Source organism: Actinia tenebrosa, unplaced genomic scaffold (assembly GCF_029948245.1).
Source record: "Actinia tenebrosa isolate PJP-AT-01 unplaced genomic scaffold, QUT_ActTen_1.0 PGA_scaffold6__47_contigs__length_16458017, whole genome shotgun sequence".
Lineage (NCBI taxonomy): Eukaryota > Metazoa > Cnidaria > Anthozoa > Actiniaria > Actiniidae > Actinia > Actinia tenebrosa.
This window is the reverse complement of record NW_028292583.1, coordinates 12073621-12097882: the sequence shown is the minus strand read 5'-3', so window position 1 is coordinate 12097882 and position 24262 is coordinate 12073621. Positions and strand designations below refer to the sequence as shown.

At 37.5% G+C, this 24262-nt stretch overlaps 6 protein-coding genes across 6 annotated transcripts; 4 read left to right on the top strand and 2 right to left on the bottom strand.

Annotated features, from left to right (window-relative positions):
• Window positions 1-347: 347 nt before the first annotated feature.
• On the bottom strand, window positions 348-3448 carry LOC148906097 (uncharacterized). The gene is made up of 4 exons (XM_089038546.1): window positions 3123-3448; window positions 2476-2560; window positions 2308-2405; window positions 348-1952 (listed from the first exon to the last, which is right to left on the bottom strand). The coding sequence occupies exons 1-4, from the start codon at window positions 3429-3431 to the stop codon at window positions 1287-1289; spliced, it is 1158 nt and encodes a 385-aa protein (XP_088894672.1). The 5' UTR covers window positions 3432-3448; the 3' UTR covers window positions 348-1286.
• A 674-nt stretch (window positions 3449-4122) lies between these two features.
• Window positions 4123-6724, top strand: LOC116299027 (magnesium transporter NIPA2). Its single transcript, XM_031707651.2, has 6 exons — window positions 4123-4226; window positions 4315-4482; window positions 4707-4763; window positions 5401-5491; window positions 5613-5773; window positions 5954-6724. The coding sequence occupies exons 1-6, from the start codon at window positions 4196-4198 to the stop codon at window positions 6595-6597; spliced, it is 1152 nt and encodes a 383-aa protein (XP_031563511.2). The 5' UTR covers window positions 4123-4195; the 3' UTR covers window positions 6598-6724.
• Window positions 6725-7533: 809 nt separating this feature from the next.
• On the bottom strand, window positions 7534-9685 carry LOC116299003 (leucine-rich repeat-containing protein 51). Its single transcript, XM_031707605.2, has 4 exons — window positions 9482-9685; window positions 9347-9381; window positions 9086-9250; window positions 7534-8506 (listed from the first exon to the last, which is right to left on the bottom strand). Exons 1-4 carry the CDS (start codon window positions 9588-9590, stop codon window positions 8231-8233), a joined length of 585 nt encoding a protein of 194 aa, XP_031563465.1. The 5' UTR covers window positions 9591-9685; the 3' UTR covers window positions 7534-8230.
• A 66-nt stretch (window positions 9686-9751) lies between these two features.
• LOC116299002 (transmembrane protein 216) lies at window positions 9752-11375 on the top strand. Its single transcript, XM_031707604.2, has 7 exons — window positions 9752-9768; window positions 9867-9883; window positions 10011-10104; window positions 10354-10452; window positions 10740-10848; window positions 10939-11031; window positions 11242-11375. The coding sequence occupies exons 1-7, from the start codon at window positions 9756-9758 to the stop codon at window positions 11261-11263; spliced, it is 447 nt and encodes a 148-aa protein (XP_031563464.1). The 5' UTR covers window positions 9752-9755; the 3' UTR covers window positions 11264-11375.
• A 143-nt stretch (window positions 11376-11518) lies between these two features.
• Window positions 11519-12136, top strand: LOC116299001 (uncharacterized). The gene has a single exon (XM_031707603.2). The coding sequence runs from the start codon at window positions 11519-11521 to the stop codon at window positions 12029-12031; it is 513 nt and encodes a 170-aa protein (XP_031563463.2). The 3' UTR covers window positions 12032-12136.
• A 3845-nt stretch (window positions 12137-15981) lies between these two features.
• Window positions 15982-22469, top strand: LOC116299006 (uncharacterized). Its single transcript, XM_031707612.2, has 13 exons — window positions 15982-16109; window positions 16718-16795; window positions 17192-17279; window positions 17866-18152; window positions 18528-18634; window positions 18701-18787; window positions 19184-19288; window positions 19359-19439; window positions 19522-19571; window positions 19985-20078; window positions 20305-20367; window positions 20529-20663; window positions 20782-22469. Exons 1-13 carry the CDS (start codon window positions 16001-16003, stop codon window positions 21997-21999), a joined length of 2502 nt encoding a protein of 833 aa, XP_031563472.1. The 5' UTR covers window positions 15982-16000; the 3' UTR covers window positions 22000-22469.
• The last annotated feature ends 1793 nt before the right edge of the window (window positions 22470-24262 follow it).

Here is a 24262-nt window from a genome sequence, read left to right as displayed (position 1 = left end):
AAGCCGTTAAATCACATCAAAAATGAGAGAAACGTTGATATTTTTCAGGGTTTTTCTGTCCATTGCTTTTTGGTGTATTTGAATAGTCAAGCCGAGTGTGACGTAGGTAAAATCCTCAATACCGAATATCCAACAGTCATGAGTGGGACATGAGTGGGACTATATAAGACTAATATATAGTATACAGAGGAAACATTGAACACCAAAAATCCTACATTTATTTAGTTCAGTGTTATCATTTCAGAAAGCGTCAAATCAGCAGTTTATTTCGGCAATTCCGCAGTTGGTTGGTCCGTGTTTGTGCGGCTACCAACTGGTCATAAAGTATGGGGAGTAGGGAGGGGGGGGGGGGCAAAATTTGCAGCTGCAGAAGATCTGGTTAGGAAGTATGTAGAACATCTGCAGTACCTTCGAATGAAAAAATTAAAAGGGCAAATGAAAAGAAAAAAATAAGGAAGCAGAGAAACTTAAAGCATACGAAGACTATGACTGGAAAAACACACAAGAAAGCGGAATGCTTAAAAAGCAGAGGGTTGCGGTCTTGGACCTCTTTTAAAAAAGCACAACTTGCTTAAGCGAAAAATGTACAAAAGTGAGAAAGTCCAATTAATAAATGCTTGGCTGTCTATGCAGCTTTTAAACACTACGACAAGTACAACAGAGGAAGAGCATGACGAAGATGGTACTTCACGCGAGGACACTGAAGATGATGATAATTCATGTGAGGACACTGATGAGGATATACTGAAGATTTGGATAGCGACGAAGAAACTGTTATTGCTACTCATGAAATAGGAATTACTGATAGTGAGAAAAACGATGACAGAGAGAAAGAAGAAGCCGAAACAGTCAATGTTACAAGAAGTGGTAGACATGTGCAACCAAGAAAATTCTTTTGGGATTTAGATTGAATAGTATAGGTAAATCTGATCAGTGGATCCTTTTTTCAGGGGTGGATCACATCTGCAATTTTGCTTCTAAACTGGGGTTGGGTCATCATATTTCCAGCATCATTTTATAATGGGCCAAGATAAAAAAACACTGATTGTATTCTGATTTTGCCCCCACCCCCTGTACTTTATGACCAGTCCCTAAACAATGGGTTATATGAAAAAGAAACCAGTTTTGCTTAATCAGATCAGTAATCATACATATTATATTCTTATTGTTCCCCCTGAAAATAGAACATTAGCCAGCTCTAGTTCAAAGTTAACTTCCAATGATGAGCCGGCGATTCTCTTGTTCAGCTCGTACGTGATCATCAGGAAAGTGAGGCTTAAGGACGCTTACTTGATGAAAAGGACGATAAACATCACGAGAAAAGCCACGTTAAGCAAGAATGTTTCATTCTTGGAAGCTGTAGCTGTAGGATGCTTCTGGGGACGACCTAGCTTAGCGAGCAGTCTATATACATCATCTGTGATGAGTCGCTCCGCCCCTTGCTTCACCAAACTGTCAATCACTGCATCCTGACCAACATCCTCCTGTTTGTTTTTTTTCATACTATATATCGTATATGCTCCAGCGCTGATGTTAGGGCTGTAGTTATTCCTCAGGGTCTGGAATGTGTTGTTCGAGTAGAGAGGGTTATCGTAAATCTTGTAGTTCATGTCCAAGAAAGTGGCATTGATAGCTTTTGGTACATCTCCAGTTTGGAACAGGCCTTTGATGAATGCTGTTCCATTTGGGATTCGTTTGATGCATTCTTCCATGCCTGGGACTTGAGACACCTGCTTGTATACTCCGTCGAACCATGATGGAAGCCAGTAATTTGGTTGGTAGAAGAAACCTGTGGGAATGTTAGGATTTTCAAGATGTGCTGCAAGACTCTTGATGGGATCAAACGATATAATAGATGCCTGGTTAACCAATCCCATTTCTTTAACCACTTGTGCCACTTTACGTCCCACGTTATAGCTCTCTCTTAGATCGCGCAGTCTGGATGGCTTGATCTGCGGTTTTGAAAAAAAGCTTACCATCAGGTGGGAGTCGATAGGGAAACTCCGTAGACGTACGTTAACCGCACCTACACGTTATGATTGAATGAATTACTCAAATACAATGGGAAGCCATTTTGATATTACGGCATGTCGTACTGTGTACGTGCTTTAAAACCGTACCGTACGTCTACCATTCATACCTGATTATTTTTATGGAAACTGAGCCATTTCACTGTTACGGCATGCATGTCGCACCGTGTCAATATACGTGCTGTAAAACTGTCAGCTCTATCGCGTCCATACCGACTCAAGAAGTTGATGTCTTAAGCAACTCAAAACAAGGCGTGTGTATATATATGTGTTTTACCTCTAGGTACATGAGTTTGTCACTCTCCTTCATAGCATTCAGCACATCTCTCAGCATTGGAATAGGACGACGCTTAGAATAATTGTAAACATTACCATCTGTAAAGAACAATATATCATTTGGTAAAATTCAAGTTTGTTTAGGCTACCTGTGGTGCGATCAACTTACCGTAATTCAAAGACTTGGGCAGTTCAATCTTAGTTAGCTCTTCTGCGGTTGTTTCCCACATGATCTTGTTTACTCCAGTTAATTTCTGTTGAAAGAGGGGAAATGTGTGATTTCAGTATAGCAGTATAGTCCTTGGCTATGGCAATATGTCCACCATATGCTTACATGTGCTTAGATTGTTTTTGAATCGTTATGAATAAAAACACACTGCGGAGGAGAGTTTTAATTTTGTGTTTTCACTGTTTTTGTCGCAGTCAACACAAACGATTGTCGAACTGTTGAACGTAAAAATTAGAAATCTCTGGCACATCCGCATGCGAAAATACTGAAAATAATTCACTTCCTTCCAAATCACAGCGTGTCTGAGTTAATGTTGTTTGATCAGGGACTAAGCTTTGATGTCCAACGAAAAAGCCTCTTAATATTGTGACATTAAAGCTAGATAGTAAATTTCTAGAATTGATAAGATCGATACTATTTAGCACAAGAGCTTTTTCGCGGGTTCAAATAATCAGCATTACATGCACTCATACCAATCATTTACAGCAATTCAGTAACGAATCCACCAAGCGAGGCCTGATCATGTTAGCTGTTAACGAATTATGAACCATCAAAAACCTGTCTACAAATAATTTCACTAGCCATACCATTGTGTTATCGTCATGAAAAACCACTAATTCTTCGTCCTTGGTCAAATAGATATCTAGCTCAAAGCCGTCAGCATTTGTCTCCAGAAGACTAGTGAATCCTTCTAACGTGTTTTCTTGGTATTTTCGTGGGTTGCCTCTGTGTCCGATCACTAACGGTTTAGCTTTCTTGTACATCAAATGGTTGGCTGGGATTGACCTCATCTTGGTCGTGTAGCATGGAGTATAACACTCTCCCGTAAAACATATGCTAGAAAATACAGAGAAGACGAAAAGAAAGAGTGCCTTGGAGAGGAGTGTAACCGCCATGTTTTTAAGGCTTAGAACTGGAGGGTCAAAGGTTACACAATAGTAAAGTCAGTCGACGGAAATATTACAGATGAAAACTGATAAAAAGGATCATGTGATATTAGATTGCGATGCAGAATGACACACGATATATCATAAAGAAACTAATACTGTGTTTTTATTGGCCGCTTGCAATGTGGTGTCATTTACTTTCCTCATAAACTCTTTTTGGTTCAAAAACAGCTGTTCTTTTAAGCAATAAAAAATTAAATAGTAAACTTTTAGTAAAACGACGCCATCTTGCAAACGGCCTAGAATATGCTGTAAGTAAAATAAGAATGAAAGAAAGAGAGAGAAAGAAACTAAGGAAGAACGGAGGAAAAAAAGAATGCGCAGAAAACTAACACAAGAGAAAAATAATCAAGAAAGAAAGAAAAAAAAATCAGGCAAACGACCCTTCCCTTTGATCAAAGGAACCAAGGCAGGAAAGGAAGTAGACTTTCCGCGCCGAGTCCACCGCCTCGTTTTAACTACTATGTTCTAATCTACAACTGCAATTTCTAGCCTGTGTTGCAGACTCGAATTTTTTTTGCGCTCGGAGAACAAGCTATTTTTTCTCCTCCAAAGTATCGCTTCGCTTGAACCAATTCGAGAGACTTCTCGAAAGACAAGAGCCGGACTTCCATGCAAAGCTGGGCAAGTCCAGCCACTGGTTGATACGTGGAACATATGACGTCACTGGGTGGTCGTGTGGAGCATGGGTGCTATTCTTCTGGCAGATCAAGATGGCGGAGGGTCTAACAACAACCGCAAGCGGTTAGTTACAAAAACTTTATTATAACTCTTCTCTTCCATCATTATAGATCTTTTATACTAAACACCGATGTTGCTGATTACTTGTTAGGGTCTCCTATGTCTCATCATAATCATAGTTCGCCAAATTCATCGAGTTCAAGAGACTTTTACACGGGGCTTGGACTCGCGATCAGCTCGAGTCTCTTCATTGGGACAAGTTTTATTGTCAAGAAGAAAGGTCTCTTACGAGTTGCTGAGAGATCTGGAGTAAGAGCAGGTAGGGATCATATTAAATAGTCATACTATTCTCGTTATATCTCACCAATTGGGTTATTAATGTCAAAGCTGTGTGGTTAGATTTTGTTTCCTTGTTTAGCAAAAATGAGTGCTCAAGTTTGCATTCTTTAAACGGAAAAAATAATTTCATTAAATTTTGATGAACTGAAGTCACAGCGTCGCGATGATAAAGACTTTGTCTGTTGTTTGATTGAATACTTCTAGGTCAAGGTGGTTATGCTTATCTTAAAGAATGGCTCTGGTGGGCAGGAATGATTTCAAGTAAGGATTTCGTCTGACAGATACAGTTATCTTATCAACAGGGTTCATTACCTGCTTGGATTCAGATTTGTGAATTAACCTGAGCGTTTCATCAAATCAATATTATCCTGATTCATTCATTTTTTGAGATCGCGAAAATATAGAGCCATCGATGGATAGGAGTGGGCATTAGCGCAAATAAAGTTGATCCACGTAGACAGTACAGTTTTATTTGACATTTAATATCATGAACATTCGAATGATACACTTACCATATGTCAATAATATTATATTCCACATTTTGGAACGTCATACAGCAATTTTATTTTAGTAAAAATAATGTCTTTTATTATCGTCCAAACTCATTGGTTTCTAAACTCATTTGGCTTCCCCCAAGTTATTTTCTCTTTCACTTTTGAGATGTGTTACTTGTTGATGTACCACACTTTGACCTCAAAAATATTGGAGAACTTTTCCAATCATTTATCATTCACCAAATATAGTAGTACAACATAATCAGGTTATGAGCAAAAGGTTAATACCATCTCAAAAGTCCTGATATAAATTTTCAAATGACCCCAGTTTAGTTTAGTGAAAATTTCATGGTTTTCTATCTACCTTTGTATAATATTATTGTACCTTTGTGTGTTTTTTTTAGTGATCGTTGGTGAGATTGCTAATTTTTCAGCCTATGCATTTGCCCCAGCGATTCTTGTCACTCCACTTGGAGCTCTAAGTGTCCTAGTAAGGTACAAACTCTTTCTGCATCTCTCATTGTCTAATTTAACTTTTTATCATTACTGCATCTCTTATTGCATGTTTACTCCATGAGGAAGTGAAATACATTTGTCTGTGTTTTCTTTGTTTCAGTGCTATTTTGTCTGGATATTTCCTGAATGAGAAGCAGAATCTTCATGGCAAAGTTGGTTGTATTTTGTCTATCATAGGTTCTACTATACTTGTGATTCATGCCCCACAAGAAGAGGAAGTTGATTCTATTGAAGAACTTGAAGCAAAACTGGTAGAACCTGGTGAGTTTGAATATATTTGCTTGCCATTAGAAAACCCTGTGAATTTAAAAAATTAATAATTTAAGAATTCAAGTAATTGAGTATGATTATATTATTCATTATAATGATTTAATTGTACTTTATTTTTGTTTATCTTTGAAAATTTGTAGTTGATATATTTATCTTTGTTTTGAATTGCAGGTTTTGTGGTATATGCCATCTTTGTACTTTTATGTGCATTTGTTTTGATATGGCATTTTGGACCTCGTTATGGAAAAAACAACATATTGGTGTACATAGCAATTTGCTCATTGATTGGATCATTGTCTGTCATGGGCTGTAAAGGTGTTGGTATAGTACTGAAGCAGACATTCAGAGGAGACAGTCAAATCACTAATCCTGTTGCTTGGGGTCTTCTAATAACTGTTCTGTCTTGTGCTACTACTCAAATTAATTACCTAAACAAAGCTTTGGACATATTCAACACTTCACTGGTTACTCCTATATATTATGTGTTGTTCACTTTACTGACAATTATTGCTTCTGCAATACTATTTAAAGAATGGAAAGCGATGGATACCAAGGATACAATTGGTTCAATATGTGGAGTTCTGACCATTATTTTTGGTGTCTTTTTACTGCATGCATTTAAAGATGTAGTTTTTAGTCTAAAAGATTTAAATTTATTCCCTTCCAACAAAAAGACAAGAGGAGATAGATTGAGCGATGGTGCTGAAGTGATGTTGATGCGTAGTATGGAGGCAGGGAGTGATGGTCATGATGATGATGACGATGAAGAAGAAATCTCAACAAAGTCCTTAACCAACAACCTCAATCACACATAATGAACATATTTTGCAGAATTCTTTTGGTAATAAGAATAAATCAATTTATTAAATTTTTAATGAAAATATTTATAATCCATCATGTTGATATTTGCAATGAAACATATTAAATGCGTGAATTTTTGTATTTTTTCTGTTTTTCTGTACCACTGCATTTACCAGTATTTGCATCTTTATAGTACACTCAACAAAATTACTCGACTCTGATTGGTCGAGAGGAGTACAATTTATTATTGCGTTAATTGTACTCCGTAGGAGTACCGAATTAAGTTGCTATGGCAACACAGCCAAAACAATGTCAAACAATTATTTTCTATCATTTTGTACTTAAAAAAACATATAAATAAAATTTTAAAGCCGTAAGAACTAATCTTTTTTATGCATTTCAGTTGCGCGACGGACTGAAAATCGGTCGCCAAATAGACAAAGATGAACGGCGTCGCTTCACATTTTTTACTGAAATTTTGTTGAGTGAACTATAAACAAAAAATTCCACGATCTTCTCGTAAAATTTGTAATTAATAGACACTCGTAATGTTTATTGAAAGTTCTTATTTGCACTCGCCCCTAAAGGCTCATGCAATTACAAGAACTTTCAAAACATTACTCGTGTCTATCAATTTCCAAATTGTACTCGAGATCGTGCGATTTCCTATACAAACGTTTTACTCATCTCAGGCACAGAAAACATAATTACAATGGGGACACTCGAACTGTCTGAACTTGGAGTTGTCTTTCCAGATAATTATTTTTCTAAAATCTCTGATGTTTGAAAAGACAGAGAAGTCAAACTGGCAATATTATTAAGAAAAGACAACAATTTTTTATAGCAGAGTTTTGTTATGTAATTTATTATTTTCAACAGTGCATCTCAATTATTTTATCCTTGTCAATACAATAGCATTATGTTTCATAATAATTGACTCTCGTATATCGAACTCAAAAAGAAATCAGCAAATCACATTTTCAATTTATAGACAAAGAAAATAGTTAGATGACAAATATGCATTTTTATAACAATTGTATAGAAATGTTGCAGGTTTACAAATAGCAACAAATCAACAAATTTTATATGTAAAAAAATTGTAAAGAATAAAAAATTTGGGTTAAAAAAGGCTCCTGATTTTATTGGTGTTTGCTCTGAATGTAAAGCTTAAAGTCAGGGATTGGATTTAAATCTTTTTATATGTCTGTACCTTCAATCCCTGACTACCAGTATAACATGATTAACAGGCTGAGAGCATTTTACAAGGTAAAAGGACTGATATGCTGTATGAAAGTGTATGAAAATCATCATAAAGTACTGTTATGACTGAACTTTGATAAGTCAGGGGTGAATCCAGTGGTTGACTAATCACCCCCCTTTCTCTAATTTATCAGTACATCTTTAGTGTAACAGTCACCTCCTTTTCCTTATTTTCCTGATAAAAGGCCTTTGTAATAGTCACCCCTCCCCCCCTCTAAATACCTGGATCCACCCCTGGAAGTACTCTTGGTTAAAATGAAGTTATAGTTAGGTTAGGGTTTGGTCTAATCTCCCAGGATTTGTAGGTAGGTAAAAATACAATCTATTTTTGATCCATATACAATAATATGATCCATATACAATAAATCTACAAGGAGAAATGCTTCATCAAGTGTGTTTTGCTCCTTTCCATTGCTTTCCTCTTGAAGACAGTGTTGCTCCAGCTTTGTCCTGCTTTGTAATTGGAGCAGAGTTGAACTTTTTTAGATGAGGTAATCTTGCCAGAATGTAATTTTTGTATCCTTGAGTGCTTTCAATGGGGTTTCCCTGGATGGTGATAGACTGTAGATTTGGTAATGCTGCTAGTTTGTCTAGTTCTGATAACTTTTCTATGGAGTTCCCTTCAAGATTCAGTATCTTAAGGTTTGGATAGTCGAGGATTACCTTAAAGTATCAAAAAATGATACAAAATAAATAAAAAATGCTTTACACAATGTGCTGATAAATAGCAACATAGGGAAGGGTTGTGTAGTGGTGAGAACTCTTGCCTCTCTTGAATTTAACCTGGTTTTGGGTTCTGCTGGGCTTGATGTCATATGTGAGTAGAGTTGCTTGTTGGTTCTCTCCTGTGCTTACAGGGTTTTTTTCCCCTCCATAAAAGTCAACGCCTAAATTCCAATTGGAATCGAGTGGAAGAAGAGCCACACTGTGGAATCTGCTGTTCATTCCATCATAAACTCTTGATACATTTAGCCTGCGCAATGGCACTTTGATAATAAAAATGAATGCCTCTCAGGGAGGGAGTGGAAGAAAAGAGCACTAGTTCCTCTCTCCCCAATCACATCCTTTAACACTTATATATATCTTGAGCATGACTGTAATCACTGCAAGTTATGCATGGACATACTAATTTCAGCAGCCTCCCTCCCCCTCCCTTCATGGTAATGCCCTAAATACAGTAGTTGCTAATGAGCCATACAACCATTATTGATTACTAAGACTCTCCCTACATTAAATTATTACCTTGTCAACTGAGGTGAAATCATTATATGAGATATCAAGCCACTCCAAGGACTTTGGATCCACTAGTAAGCTGTCTAGTACAGTGTTCAAGTCCTCGTAACTTGATAGCTGATTGTAGCTGAACTTGATACCATTCGTCTTGTACTTTCCAGTCTCTGGACATTTCTGAAATCACAATAAAATATGTTTACAAATTGAAACACTTATTGTTTTAATTTTATAGAACTGTTCAGCGTTTATGCAATTGATCTTATGCCATACCTTTAGTTTGCCTCTTGGAGGCTCCTTGAGAACGTCTGGAAAGTAAAGAAGACAGATTTTTTAATCCAGAACGACGTTAACAAACTTTCGCAAAAAGACCATTTGGAAACATCAAAACCCAGAGCATTTTCTTACCTTGGAATTTTTCCAAATGTTTGAAGCAGAAATCCAACGGTAAAGAGAAGTCATTCGAACAATCAATGGAAGAAGACACCACAATCTTATTTCTAGGAGATCTCAACATCCTAAAATCACTTTATTAAGCATTTAGTAACACGATAGATGAGTTACAAAGTCAATTTGTCACGTTTGGAAGCCATTCTACAGTACGTTGCTATGGCGATTAGACGGCTTCTAAGAGCCCACATCATATCCTTTATTTGATCAGCGGTAGATAAACGAAAACAAAATGGCGGCTCCAGGTAAGTTTGTCTTTCTTGGTAAAATAAAGTTTGTTTTCTTCACTTTTGACACGAAATATAAGATCCTAATTAGATAATTGCGTTTTATTTTGTTTTAGGAAGAACAGTTATCGAAGTATCCTTGAATACGCAAGTCTCTATTCAGTTATTATTGTATAAATCATTTCATTCCTAGATGTAAGAGATTTTGTAGAATTTATTGAAAGATGATGGGATTATATCTACCTTAACTTAATTTCTAGCTTTCATCTTTGCCTTTACAAATGTTCTTCTACCTCAACACCTGGTATTCAGTTGTGTTTTGTGTGGCAGAACTGCTCCTATTTGTATACAAAGGTAAGTTTACTGTCTACATATTCTTGGTTTGCAATCAATCCCAAGAGAGCACAATAACAAAAGTGATGTCCGCCATGTTGGAAGATATAACAAAAGAATTCATTGAAAAATCTTTTGTCAAATTCTTCCAACATGGCAGCTATGACATCTATTGCAAACGAAGAATACTGTTCTACATGTAAGCTTACATCTTGCTAATAGATAAAGGTATCTTGTCATTGTTTTGTAATATTGTTCTTACTTCTTCAGGTACAATTCTGCCTTACCCTAGTATGGCAGGTACATTAACAGTTGAAATTCTATTGGTACTTCTTTTGGCTTTCATTGAAAGTGTGAGGCTGTTCTTTGGTAAGGAGATTTCAATACATGATAAGGAGAGAGTGGGGGGGGGGGGGGGGGGGGAGGGGATGATAAGGAGAGAGTGGGGGGGATGATATGTCTGTCTGTCTGTCTGATAAAGAGAAAGTGGGGGTGCGGGGGGGGGGGGGGGGGGGGCAGTCGACCAAAAACTTCGATTTTTTTTCTAGTTACTCATATAATTCTATCATTTGTGTATGAATTATGTGTGATATACTAAAGATACTTGATAATACGGGCATCAAAAAAAGTTGTATATTCCTTTCCTCTTTTCTCAGGCTACAAGGGAAACTTGTCAGAAAGATCCATGGCTCTTATAGTGTCTATGATTCTTGCTATCCCCACTTTGTTTATAGAGCTCTTCATCCTCCTCTGGCAGACATATGTGTGAGTTTTTAAAAAAATAGTTTTTATAACAAACTTAATCTTTATGGAAATATATTTTTGATTCGGATATATCGATTTTTTTTAAACTAGGTTAAGATTGGAAGTGATTCTGGTGGCCATCCAGCTGGTTTTACTTGCTCTGGAAGTTATTTTAAGCATTGCTACGATGTTTACTTTCCAAAAGTAAGTGTCCAGTGCATACAACCTTTGTACTTTTTTATTTTATTTTTTTTTATAAACCAGAATCATAACTTTTCCTTCATGTGCAGAAAGTTTTGGTATTTAAGGTGCACAATTGCGTTGCAAGCTGAAGACCTGTATCAAAACACATCGCACAACAAATTTTCTGTTAATAAAATATCGCAATTTCACGTGTTTTTTTTCTTTTCCCAGATATAGTTCAATGCAAAGGTAAAGCAAGGCAAACACTGGACTCAAGTTTGAAACCATCAAGAAAAAGTTCACACCAAATGCGCTTGATAGTTGGTTTTTACCGCGTTTTGTCTCAGAGAAACCTAAAAGTTATGAAGTAATAGTTATGACGTAATAGTTGCGCGTAATAGTTGCGCGCGCGCGTTTTATTTGTTCACATGCATGACGTAATAATAACCAAAGCAGTATGTATGAGGTTCTAGTACAGACTGAGAATTTTGATCGACGCCTATAAAAAATGGCTCCAATTTTCCCAGTTATTGACACTGAAAGGTACAGTTCCCTACCTGCTGCTGTTACTATTTACTCGGACATAGATTTCTTCAAGAAAGAAAAACAACGTCAAAAGAAAAAGAAGAAAAGCAAGCGAGATCGTTCATTCTCTTCTCCTTTGCAAGACAGTCAGAAACTGTTAAGGAAGAAAGAATATTCGTCAGAATTGAAAATGAGACGCGATATAGCCATAAATAGACGAAAACGTTCAGAACGAGAACAGACGAACTTCCTTGAACTGAAAGCGAACCGTGCCAATGAAAAGGAACGACTGAGACAACTCTTTTCAATTTACGCAGTACAACATGGGAAGTCGTACAGAAAACCAACCACAATCTCTCGACCACAGTTTCCTAACTTACTAAAGCCAAACAGTCGCGTAGAAAAGAAGAAAATGTGTAGTTCCTCTAAAGAAGTTGTTTTACCTCACATTGGATCCAACTCGGGAAAAGCTGGACATATTGAAGATAGAAAATAGATTAAAAAGTTGTTATAACTACACTCTTGTTTGATGGTGCTTGCAGCTTGTAAGGTTTTAATGATGTTACTGTATCATAGAAATAAAAGAATATTTATTAATTTATGAGCAAATAGTGTTTGTCAAAATGCGGCAACAACAACTGCTCGTTTGCATTGGCACTCTTTCAGTTCCAAATTGTGTTATTTTTAAAAGGAGACCGGATATTTTGTTATTTTCTTTGATTTTTAGTTTGTTCTTGCCAATTGCGATGATCTTGCCCTTTCTAATTGATCCATGAGCTATTTTCAAGTTTATTTGCTAATAGAATTACTGATTTATTATTATTTTTAATTTGTTTAAATAAAAATAACCGAAGACACTATTGAAGTCCTCCTTGTCCTTTACGGATTAATCAGTGTTCATTTTCTAGGAAGACTGGTTTGTTTACTGTAATCATTTTTTTCTTCTTATTGTTTAAATAAAAATAACCGAAGACCATACTCCCAGACCCGAATGCTGAAAGCGTCGTATGGCAGCGCGAAGCATTTACGGCTATGCCAGAGATTTCGACCCCAACACCGCTATCCCCGGGAGGAATTACAGCCTGATCAGGAAGCTCAGCAAAAGCCTAAGGGAGAGGTTAGTCGGCCCCTAGACCGTAGATAATTAACCCCTTTTTGTTTTAGCTTCGCACCAGTGTCCCAAGATGTGCAAAAGGGACAGCATGGTGGTCTTTAGCAAGGGGGGGTCCTACATGGACGCCAGAGACACGCCGGGGTAATGAGCCCCGCCCCCCATGTAGACCTACACACTACAGATTACTACAATAAACACTAATACAAAAAGATAATCAAAACATCATTTACATATAGAGTATCATCCTGGTCTACCTAGGATTATACTCATCAAAACACTTCATAGGTATATTCAAGCGAACGCAACGTTTTCCCTTGCATAAACGTTACACAAGTACAAGTGAAAAGAAGACAAAGAAAACTACTTTTAGGCTGACCAGATTATAACAGTAATATCCGGAGAAAACTTTCCCAAAACATTCCAGGATCTGTTGAAAAAACGCCTTGATTTTCGACTAACCGAACGTTTAGAGTAACAGAGCAGATGGATATTAAGTCGTTTCACAACCTTTGCTTTAACCACAGAGGCAACAGGGAGAGTACCTTCAAAGCAATACTCATTCCTAGCCAACCACACAAAGTACTTCAACAGATTAAGAAAATAGGAAAAAACAGGTGGAATAATCTGCCGTTCATGATTGTCATATCCAAATAGCATATGACGAGATTGAAGGGATGGCGACAAGGGAGTAACACGCAGAAATAAGGTCTGAGCCCATAGTAACAGTTCTTGCATGAGGTTACATTCAAAGAATAAATGAACTGGAGTTTCCAAAGGATGTCCACTAAAGCATGAAGGATCAGCAATGTTCATACCAAACTTGACAAGTCGATCACAGGTATAGAGCACTCCATGGCAAATCTTCCACGATAGATCACGAACTTGACGATCCAAAGGCATAATGTTCACTTGTGACCATGTGTCTGTCCAATAGAGCTCGCCAAAGATTGGGCGAAATTTCAGAACGCAATTAGGAAGCATAACATTCCTTTCAATGATATTTGAATAAACAGATTTTGTAGTAAGAGATAAGATAGACAATGCACTACCATCAGAGGACCGCAGAATAGCAAAAGTTTTCAATTGAACTGAGAAATGGCCACCGACGTATGCCCAAGCATCTAAAAGTGAGGCATAAAAATCCGGTAGTAAATGAGAAGGATAATATGCAGGATATGAAAGAACAGAACGTAAATCATCACCAAATACTTTCTCCACAAAAAAGGAGAAGAAAGCACACCATTTCGATGGGGACAGGGCCCTACCGCTTTATCCACTGACAATGAAGTGCGCGCACCTTTGATTGTATATCAATTAAACCAAACCCACCTTGAGTGGTGGATTGGAAAAGAACGTTTTGTGACACCAAATGCTTTTTCCCCGACCAAAAAAAATCCAAAGTACACTTGGAAGCTTGCGCCAAGACCCAGTTTGGCATAGCTAGTACTGAGGCACAAAACAATAGACCTGCCATGCCAAGTGCATTCAGGACAAGAGCCTTACCAGAATAGGAAAGATTACGATGTTTCCAAGAATCTAGTACACTAGAAAGTTTGTTTAAGCGACCATCCCAATTTGGATGAGAGACATCATCATTTCCTAAACATGTGCCAAGACAAGGAATACTGTCTGAAGACCACTGCAAGTCAATGGGAGGATCACTACGACCTCTCCAAGAGCCTGCCCAAAGCCCTTTAGATTTCTCTTTATTAATCTTAGCCCCAGATGCCTTTTCATATTCCTCATAGATGGAGAAGACAGTGGATATTTCATCGTCATCTGTACATAACAGGGTCGTGTCATCAGCGTATTGGGAAATAAGTGCTGGTTCATAATCAGGGTGCGGAAGAACCAAACCTCTTAAATAGATTGACGCACGGATACGACACGCTAAAGATTCGGCAATCAGTACGTAAAGGGGCGCTGACAGTGGACAGCCTTGTCTTACACCCCTCGATAAATTTATAAAAGGCGTAAAGAAGCCATTTACCAATACCGAAGACTGAGGTCCAGTATAGAACAAGCGTACCCACGAGCAGAAGGAAGGTCCAAACCCCATGCCTTCAAGGACTCTGAGCATGTAGGACCATTCCACCCTGTCAAAAGCTTTTTCCTGATCCAAAGACAATAAGGCCAGAGGTGAATTAGTTATTTTGCCATATGTAACAGCATCTTGAAGAAGCCTGATGTTTTCACCAATAAATCTGCCAGGTACCGAACAGGTCTGGTCAGGAGATACAACATAAGCAATCACTTTTCGTAGACGGCCCGCGATTGATCTTGAAGCTATCTTGTAGTCTGTACATAATAGGGAGATGGGACGCCAGTTTTTCATCAAAAATCTATCTCCCTTTTTATATGAGAGCGTTATAATCCCTCTCCTCTGAGAAACTGATAGTACACCACACCTAAAGGCATAATTAAGTACAGCTACCAGGTCCTTTCCAATGAGATCCCAAAACTTTAGATAAAATTCTTTGGGAAGACCATCAAAACCAGGCGTTTTACCTGACGGCATCCCCTCAAGAGCCTCAAGACATTCCTTCATGGTCAAAGGACCCTCACACACATCTTTCACTTCTAAAGGAATTCTACGTTCCAAGTTAGAAATAAAATCATCTGCAATGGTTTCATCAGTTTCTTGTGAAGTGAATAAACCCTTGTAAAAAGAGAACCAAGCCTGCCTCAAATTCTCAGGATCAGAAACGTATTGATCATTGCTATCTAGAATAAGATCAATCATTTTGTTGGCCCTATTCTTCTTTCCCATACGGAAGAAAAAGGAAGTGGATCTCTCACCCTCTTCAGTCCATTTGGTACGAGCTCTTATTTCTGCCGCCTTGGCTGCCTCTCGATCAAACAATTCTAATTCATTGAGCACACTATGGTATTGATTTAGAACAGAGAGATCCCCCATCTACCAGAACTTTTAATGATCTTGCTTGAGCTTCCAAGGATTGCCTGGATGCCCGTCGTTTGAAAGATAACTTGGAACAAAACCTAGTGGTGGCTTGTTGGATCTTTCTTTTACCTATATCCCACCAAACAAACAATGACGTACCCTAGTCGGCCCCTAGACCGTAGATAATTGACCCCTTGCTATGACCAGCAGACCTAAACTAATACTTTGTATTGATTTTGGCTAAATACCCACAATCTCTTCTTTCCATGTGGGATGTGTTTGAAAAACTAACCGCAACGGAAACCTGAGGCAAAAGTCAAAAGCTAGGACTTCATTTCGTCAAGCATGCGCTGTCAGGCAGAGCTCTGGGTCATGAGAGGTATTTTTTGTTACTACATGGGTTCCCTGTGTTCAGGTTATTTGAGATTACTGTAAGTCTCGTATTCAAGATGGCTGAGTTTGTAGGTAAACGTCTTCGCATCAAGACAGAAGAAGGCACGTATGAGGGCATTGTACACAGTATAGATCCTGTTAAACAGAGGTTAACTCTTTCTAAAGGTAAGAATACGACTATATAAGCGTAAAGTTTGAGATATTTTGAGTGTCTTAGGGAATCCTATTTCGTGAAACAACTGTTGATGTTGTTTATCGAATGCTCAAATATTTCGTTGTACAATTTCAAATATCAGTTTTTCTCGCAAAAAAGTAGGTAGTATTGTGCTTGGAAATACTGTACTTTGGTGTTCCTTTTAGTAATTTCAAGCTTTCTTGAGAAAAATCCAAAGATGAGATATTACAATAGTTAAGTAACTTATAAAGTGCCAATCAAATCAAACATCAGTATCTTCGAGGCTTTCAAGTTCAGACGTGATAAATAAAATGTAAGATTTCTAATAAAACGCGTAGAATTGTTTATTATTATTATTATTATTATTATTATTAATTAATTAATTCATTTTTTAATTCTACGCGTTTTATCCGAAATCTTACATTTCATTTATCAAATAAAACCTTTGATTGTTGTATTGTTCTGCACGTGTTGTCCAAGACTCATTGTACTTTTTAAAGGAATTCCAGGTAATGTAAGTCATTATGTAAAATAATTCAAATATACACTTGATATTAAATGTGTTGTACAATCAAACCTGTTCTGTTTTGTTTTACAGTCTTATCATGTACAGAAGGTAAAGCTCCAAAAACACTTCATGGATTCCATAATTTCTTTGGTCATGAGTTAAGCAATTGTGAGTATAGAAACTACTCCTCCCAGTACACTGAGGCAGTTGTGATTTTTTTATCACCTTCATATCGTCTGTTATGTTAACCGTGCTGCATATCAAATTGTCCACGTGATGCCAATGTCGTACCACATGGACAAGTATTTTACACATATGATCAAGGTGTAGTCAAGTTTTTATCATGTGGTGTAAAAACTTGTTGCCGTAATACAACATTGGCATCAATTGGATGAATTGAAATGCAAAAGTTTGTGGTGAACATAATAGATGCTATGAAGACCATAAAAAATCACGACTACCTTGGTCTTCTTGAAAGAGTAGTATGAATTGATTCTTATTTTGGTGGTGTTGTTAAGGTTGTACTCAATATTGTGATTTATATTTTGGCCTGCATTTTATTAGTGGAGATCTTAAGAGATGAAGGGTGTGAAGGTGATGACAAAGAATTACCGAGGAATGAGGCTAAAGAAAAAGAAGTTGAAAAGAATAGGTAAGACTGTGTTTACACCACTATAATATCTCGAGCTTAGGGACTATAGTAATATGCTCCTAATAATAATAATGTTATATATGCAAAATAATCTACAGTGAAGTTCTACCATTATCTTCAACCCCAGCTATCTCTTGAAAGCTTTCCAATATCTCAAACTTGAGTTTGTGTGCTTTGGGCTTGCATCACTAAAGGTCCCTGATCTCCATAAGGTTCACGATAGAGGGTTTTTACTGTATTTAATGACTTAAGGACTTCAAATCTCTTACTGTCAATCACATGACTTTTTGAAGCTGACTGGGAAGCAATTTATTAATATGCAACTAGCTGTTGTTAAGTCAAAACATGTCCAAATAAGTCCTCAAAGTATTCTCACTATCTCTACGAACTGAAGCCAGAGGTCAGTCAAGATACACATATACAACATCCAAGATCCTCCAAGCTTCCAAATGTTAGTTGCCCCTCAGTCAAAACAAAGATATTATCAGAAGTGACGGCTATTGATAGTAACCAATAGTCATAATACACCTTTGAATATGAAAAAAACAACCTTTTTCTCAAGGCTTCATTTTCTTAAACATTAAAGGGAAAATGGTTTTAATACAAATGCTACCCACCATCGTCATCATCATTCAACACCAGCAAGTTATAAACCAAGCAGTGGGGCACCTAAAGTACAACCAACAGCCTTGCAATCAAGTATGAAACAACAACCGAGTGAAACAGCTGCAATGTCAGCAGTTTTTAAGAATGCTGTAAAGGATGCAGGAATACAGATGAAAAAGACCAAGAAACCTTCTAGTATTGTGACAAGAGATGCTAGTGATGAAGGCACAACCATGCTTCATCGTTCTCCACTTGCTCCTGAAAGATGTATGTAGAGTATCAGACACAGAGAAGATTTTAGATAATCTTGTATTAATAATAGTCCCCTTTACAGTTTTCTGCGCCATCTTGAAAGGTAGCCATGTCTTTGTCGAATCAAACAGTGAGCTTGCAATGATAGAGACCTTCTTTGACACCTTGGACAATTATTCACATGTCACTATCATTGCAAGCTCACCATTTTCTCACTTTGATCCAAAGGCACGGCTACCTTTTAAGATACTGCCAGTAACTGTGTAGGGGACTATTACTACCTTAAACACAGTAATGGTTTGAAATTACATGATACTCTTGTTAAAACAGTTTATATTATCATATGTGCATCATGTTTTTTACTTATATCTATTTGTAATATTTTAATAGACTTAATGGATGATTATTATTCTGATGATGATATGAATGAAGTATCACCCCAAAATCCCCCCAAGAAAGTTGTCATTCAAGAATATGGTGATCATTTCAACAATGCTGTAAGTAATATCATGTCAAATCCTTCACAAATTCACAGTGTTGACTAACAAGTTTAATCTTTTCAGATTAAATACATCAGTAGCCAAAGAGTTGTTGGTCTGTCATGCGAGGGTATTCATTTAGGAAGATATGGCAAAGTCTGTTGGCTTGTGGTAAGTGCTACAAACAAAACCCAAGACAAACAATCCCATCCAGTGCCCTTACTCTAGGAATCCATGTTAATGTAGCTGTAGTAAGCTTCTCATATCTGGGGTAAGTTGGGACTCTCCCTTGGTTTGATGGTTTTTCCTCCCTCACAACACAATACACTAAATTTCAAGTTATTATGAGCTAGTCCTTTTAATTTCATTTTCTATTCAGCTCTTTGTACTCTGATTATTTAGTATTATTAACATATAAAGACATCTTTGTAAATCTACGTGTATATTCTGTGAATTTAACCTGCCTAGACTAGCTTTAGCTATATGCAGGTTATATAGTTTTTCTTTTTTGTATTCTTTTATTCATCAATAAAGTTTATTTCCAAACCAATTTTTATCATGTTGTAGATTGGATGTAGGCAGTTTACATATCTTTTTGATGTCATATCTCTTGGTACTTCTTGCTTTGATGAAGGTCTTGGAGGCATCTTAGAAAATGCAAACATTTTAAAGGTAAACAAATAACAGTGTTCTTTGGGGCACAAATTTGATATAACAATGTAATGTTATCTATTGATTCCAGGTAATTCATGACTGCCGTCAAATCAGTGATGCATTATACCATCAGTATTCCATAAAGCTTGTTAATGTGTTTGACACTCAGGTGAGACTTGTATTCATGTGGTATTGCAAGAGTGAATAAAACATATAAGATATGATAGAGCTGAATTCAATCATATTTCTAGGTTGCAGATATTATTATCTTTCAAAAAGAAAAGGGTGGACAATTACCAAGGTATTTGATTTTTCCAGGGAAGTTTGTTATCATTATTATTATTGTCATCACCAGCAGCATCATTATTTATATCATAACACTTATCATCACCAACACCATCATCACAATCATCATCATCATCATCATTGAAAGCATCATCATCATCATCACCATCAACATCACCATCTTCATCATCATCATCATCATCATTGGGTATCATGATGTCATTATCATCAGGTATCATGATTATCATCATGCATCGTCAGGTATCATCATCATCTCCAAGTATCATCATCCTCATGTCATCACGTATCATCTCCACACAGGCCACAGTGTCATCAACATTTACTGCAATCTACTATATCAATAACATTTAGCACTGATTTAGCTCGTTATCATTAAAGCTTATGTTTTGTTCATCTTTTTGTTTGAAGGGTGGTCAATGGCTTAGTTGGATGCTTGTATGAATATCTGAATCTTTCACCAGAAGAATGTCATTTCCAGAAAATAAGAATCAATAACATGCAGGTAACAGTTTAGTTGTTGTAATGTCAGTCTACATCATCCTTGGCTGTTGTCTTGTTTATATCTTACCATTAGCATGCCAGACATGGGTGGTATGGTCACGATTAAGTGCTCCTTTATAAGCCTTTGACTTCACCATGTGAAGCTGTAACATTCTGTAGATAACTCTCAGTGTAGATGACTGACTCAAGACGAAAGCTATACTGAGATTGAAACCTGTTGTTTTCAGAAAGATGAGCTAATCTGGTCAAGAAGGCCCTTATCACAACCGCTCCTTGATGCCTGTGCCAAGGTAAGCAAAGATCATGAAATACCATAGTACACTTACCTTTATTCTAGCAATCCAGAGATCTCAAGGAAGAAGGTCTACATTTTCAAATCTCCAAGTCTTTCTCAAGCAATACGTTATCTAATTCTCGCCTTCTGACTGGGTTTGAATACTTTTTTCAACAGCATGTGATGTATTTGCGTGAGCTACGTTTGGCGCAGATGGAGAGAATGTTGGCGGAGTTTATATTTGGTGTTGACGTGTATCTTAGTGTAATCAGAGATGATAAAGATCTCAAACCACCAGACAAGAAAAACATGGTAAACTCATTCTGCTCATGTCTTCTTCATTCGTTCCAGGTTGCATGTGTATCCATCTGACACTGTCTAGTAGTCGTAAGAATATCCACTGATCCCATTGCACTTTTTGTATCCACAGAACAAAGGTCGCTTAGTTCCTCAGGAGTTTCAAAAACTCTATAGATTCCAGCATCGTAGGCGTAACAGAAAATTTGACGAAGAAGTCCATGATGCCACCGACGAAGATGACAGTTTAAGTCACAGAAATGCGTGGCAAGAAGGCCAAGTCTTTAGTGAAGCGTATAAAGATAAACACGGCCGTCTAAGAGAGCAGTCAATTCGGCCTGACCTGTATGAATCATCAGGGCGTGGCTCATACGGGGACTGGGGTACAGGACCAGATAACATTGAACTGCGGCCAAATTTTTCAGATAACAAGCCACACCTGTTTGAATCATCAGGGCGTGGCTCATATGGGGACAGGGGTACAGGACCAGATAACATTGAACTGCGGCCAAGTTTTTTAGATGACAAACCACGCCTGTTTGAATCATCAGGGCGTGGCTCATATTTTGGCAGGGGTACAGAAACAGGTAGAAGTAAACTGCCGCCAGGTTTTTCGGATAACAGACATCAGCTGTATAGAGAGGAAGAATCGGATGGATCTAGTGATTTAAGTAATGCTTCATTAGGGGATAATATGGCGGCAAATTATAGTGATTATTCTGACACCAGCAGCAGCCGTCCAGATCATCCACCAAACTTTTTCAATGATGAAAACGCTTTTTACTTCAAGAATCCCGAGGAGCTTGGTAGCTTACGGCATGACACTATACCAGATAACAGGTCAGCTGCTGTTAGAGAATACTCCTCTTCGCCGAACGCATGCGCAATGGAGAACACTGCAGACAGACTTGTTCAGTTAAATTTCAGAGATGAAGATTTCCCACCATTAAGTAGTTCTCAGTCAAGTAACTCTCCTTCATCACCAAAATCAAGACCTAACACTGCAATACATAGTGACTCTAGATCCATCCCTAGTACAATGCGGGATAATACCCGACCTTTACCCGCAGTATCTCGAGGTCAGTCTCCTCTGGTAAGAGACGCTATAGCGACTGTTGGGCGTGGTCGAGGTAGTCTATTTCAACTCTTGCAACATATGCCTCGTGCCAGGCTTCCGCGGTTAGAGCAGACCAATGAACCAAGTGGAGGGACTGGGTCTACATACGGTGTAGGGCAACGTGTACATGCTTTTCCCACTGATGAAGAACTTTTTGCTTCTCCTGAAATCACTCATGTGTCTGATACTAACTCAGTGCGTGGAGGTACCCGTGTTTGGGTCAGGAAGACTTAATTGAAATCATTCACCATCCCATATTATTTGTTTATGAAACTCATTCTTTGTTATATTTTTCTTCGTATTTGCGAACACTTCTGAAGCAATACGTACGAATATAATTATTCTTCCTTCTTCCCAAGCATTGTCATGCAGTCTCTTTTCTTGACACAGCACGAACAATGAAGAATTAAGAACCTGTGCACATCATTTAGAGGAGCTGTTATTGTTAATTTACTAGAAAAAATCTTAACAGGAGACTTGCGCACCTAAAAATAAAATGCGCACGTCATGTTCTATTTATACAGGTTTACACTGATACAAATAGCATACTTGTGTCTTAGTTAAGTAATATGCACATTGTTTTGAGTTTATGTGGTCATCTTGACTTACACCGCACTCAGCCCGAGTGTCTATTATAAAGACAAGGTGTGTGGAGATTAACGCTGCTTGATGCCAGTTCCTAAAATGAATGTTTACAAATTGAAGACGGAAGACTTATTTAATGCGTCATGGTTGCATTACTCATAAATTGGATCATAAATATTCATCCCCCTCACTTAATCGATTCGTGCATTAACTAAAGTATTCAAAACCCAATATCTTATCGTTTTCAATGCAGTCTTTCCATGTAAGGAATTTTCTCGGAATTTTCTCCGATTTTTCCCTCCAAAATATCACTTCGATCATAGAACGAGGGTCACAGGTTCGTTAGCCACTGGCTATTAAGTGCTACTTGAACAAGATATCTTCTTGTCGTCCTGCAGACAATGACATTCGGTGGAGATTTGAGACCTAAAAATATTTCCTTGCAAGTTGATAATCGATTCTACCTTGCAGTGAAAATAAGCGAGAGGTGAACCAAGAAGACGTGCAACGACATCCATCAATCAAGCCATGAACATCATCAATTAACTCCAACCAGACCTGTGACGTCAATGGCAATTATGTGACGTCAGAGACGCTTTGAAGATGCCGAATGATTTCATCTAAATCATTTTGCATAATACATTACGGTGGTGTTTTTTCCACTCTTTTGGGGATTTTTATCGAAAGTTTAAGATTGATTTGGATGTACCATTGAAAATATTATTCTCACCCAAACAGACAACCCTCATGATTCAAAGCCTAAACCTTTTTACTATCAAAAGCCGCCAGCATTGAGTGATATGAAATTGCTTGCAGTATATCAAGCCAAGATGGTTATTTAAGAATTCTTTCTATTGATAGATTATGCCGGGAAACTATTTGAGTGAATCAGCTGTCGTTAAAGATTTACTGTATCGTATGGAACTAAACTACCTTCCCCTCGTTGGTAAAAGAAGTATTCAACTTATACGAGATTGCACGCAAAAGCATCGAAATGTAAAGGGCAGATGCCATGTTTTGCGTGTGCTGATGTTAGTAACCTATTAGCTTATTATCAAAGCGGCTATTTACTTCAAACTGACATGAACTAAGACTCATGAAAAAATGAGCGGAAAAGCTAAAAGAGCCATTAGAATTGTGTTTTATCTTGCACTTCTATCACTCAATCTTATAAGTAAGTAAAGGCTTCCCATTAGCAGAATTGAATTCCTTCATTGATAAGCTAGATTACTGATATTCATTTCTTTGTAAATAAAATCACTTCACGAGGCTTTCATTCTGGATTTCCCGAACCATTATTTTCTAGTTTCGCGTATAGTTCAGTATTTTATTTTAAGTTTCATGTCAGTCTGTAATTAGAAAAAGCCTCATTTGAGTCACATGTATATTTGCTAAAGCACCATTGGAAAATAAAGAAACAATACGCAATGGAATGACTTAGGAGAAAGCTATGGTTTAGTTGACAAATGGCGCCTGTCCTTAGCCATGAAGTATCCATCGATGCAGGAAATCTCAGTGAAGTTGAGGATCAAGCATCGCAAGTTCGATAAAACATCGCCATCACATCAAAGAGCGCCGTATGAACAAGTGACCAATAAGAGTCCTCGTGTAGATCGCCAAGTCTCATCTCTGACGTCAATCGAGTCTCCTTAGACTCTACTTAATTAACGACTAAATCAACAACTTGCTTTAACGACGGATTTTATATCATATAACAGCTCCTTAGCACAGAAATTATTAAAGTATGTCACACTTCCTATATTGATAATAGTTATCTCGCTTTTTTCTGGGCAAAAAGAAGGCTGATGGCAGTGAAATGGCGAATAACACGCGAACTTAACAGCATGCATGATGATGTCTAATTACCATATTCCTAATCGTTCGGATATACTTCTTGGTTGATACATGGTAG

What these genes read in the sequence shown, in the direction of transcription:
- LOC148906097 (XM_089038546.1), bottom strand. Translation starts at nt 3,431, where the DNA reads ATGGCGGTTACACTCCTCTCCAAGGCACTCTTTCTTTTCGTCTTCTCT. An exon ending in GCCCAAGTCTTTGAATTACG is followed by an intron (nt 2,406 to 2,475) that starts GTAAGTTGATCG and finishes TGTTCTTTACAG; the next exon opens with ATGGTAATGTTTACAATTAT. An exon ending in ACAAACTCATGTACCTAGAG is followed by an intron (nt 1,953 to 2,307) that starts GTAAAACACATA and finishes TCAAAACCGCAG; the next exon opens with ATCAAGCCATCCAGACTGCG.
- LOC116299027 (XM_031707651.2), top strand. Translation starts at nt 4,196, where the DNA reads ATGGCGGAGGGTCTAACAACAACCGCAAGCG. An exon ending in GAGATCTGGAGTAAGAGCAG is followed by an intron (nt 4,483 to 4,706) that starts GTAGGGATCATA and finishes GAATACTTCTAG; the next exon opens with GTCAAGGTGGTTATGCTTAT. An exon ending in GTGGGCAGGAATGATTTCAA is followed by an intron (nt 4,764 to 5,400) that starts GTAAGGATTTCG and finishes TGTTTTTTTTAG; the next exon opens with TGATCGTTGGTGAGATTGCT.
- LOC116299003 (XM_031707605.2), bottom strand. Translation starts at nt 9,590, where the DNA reads ATGTTGAGATCTCCTAGAAATAAGATTGTGGTGTCTTCTTCCATTGAT. An exon ending in CTCCAAGAGGCAAACTAAAG is followed by an intron (nt 9,251 to 9,346) that starts GTATGGCATAAG and finishes TTGTGATTTCAG; the next exon opens with AAATGTCCAGAGACTGGAAA. An exon ending in ATTTCACCTCAGTTGACAAG is followed by an intron (nt 8,507 to 9,085) that starts GTAATAATTTAA and finishes TGATACTTTAAG; the next exon opens with GTAATCCTCGACTATCCAAA.
- LOC116299002 (XM_031707604.2), top strand. An exon ending in AAGTGTGAGGCTGTTCTTTG is followed by an intron (nt 10,453 to 10,739) that starts GTAAGGAGATTT and finishes CTCTTTTCTCAG; the next exon opens with GCTACAAGGGAAACTTGTCA. An exon ending in ACGATGTTTACTTTCCAAAA is followed by an intron (nt 11,032 to 11,241) that starts GTAAGTGTCCAG and finishes TTCTTTTCCCAG; the next exon opens with ATATAGTTCAATGCAAAGGT.
- LOC116299001 (XM_031707603.2), top strand. Translation starts at nt 11,519, where the DNA reads ATGGCTCCAATTTTCCCAGTTATTGACACTGAAAGGTACAGTTCCCTA.
- LOC116299006 (XM_031707612.2), top strand. Translation starts at nt 16,001, where the DNA reads ATGGCTGAGTTTGTAGGTAAACGTCTTCGCATCAAGACAGAAGAAGGC. An exon ending in TGGTCATGAGTTAAGCAATT is followed by an intron (nt 16,796 to 17,191) that starts GTGAGTATAGAA and finishes GCATTTTATTAG; the next exon opens with TGGAGATCTTAAGAGATGAA. An exon ending in AAGGGTGGACAATTACCAAG is followed by an intron (nt 19,572 to 19,984) that starts GTATTTGATTTT and finishes TTTTGTTTGAAG; the next exon opens with GGTGGTCAATGGCTTAGTTG.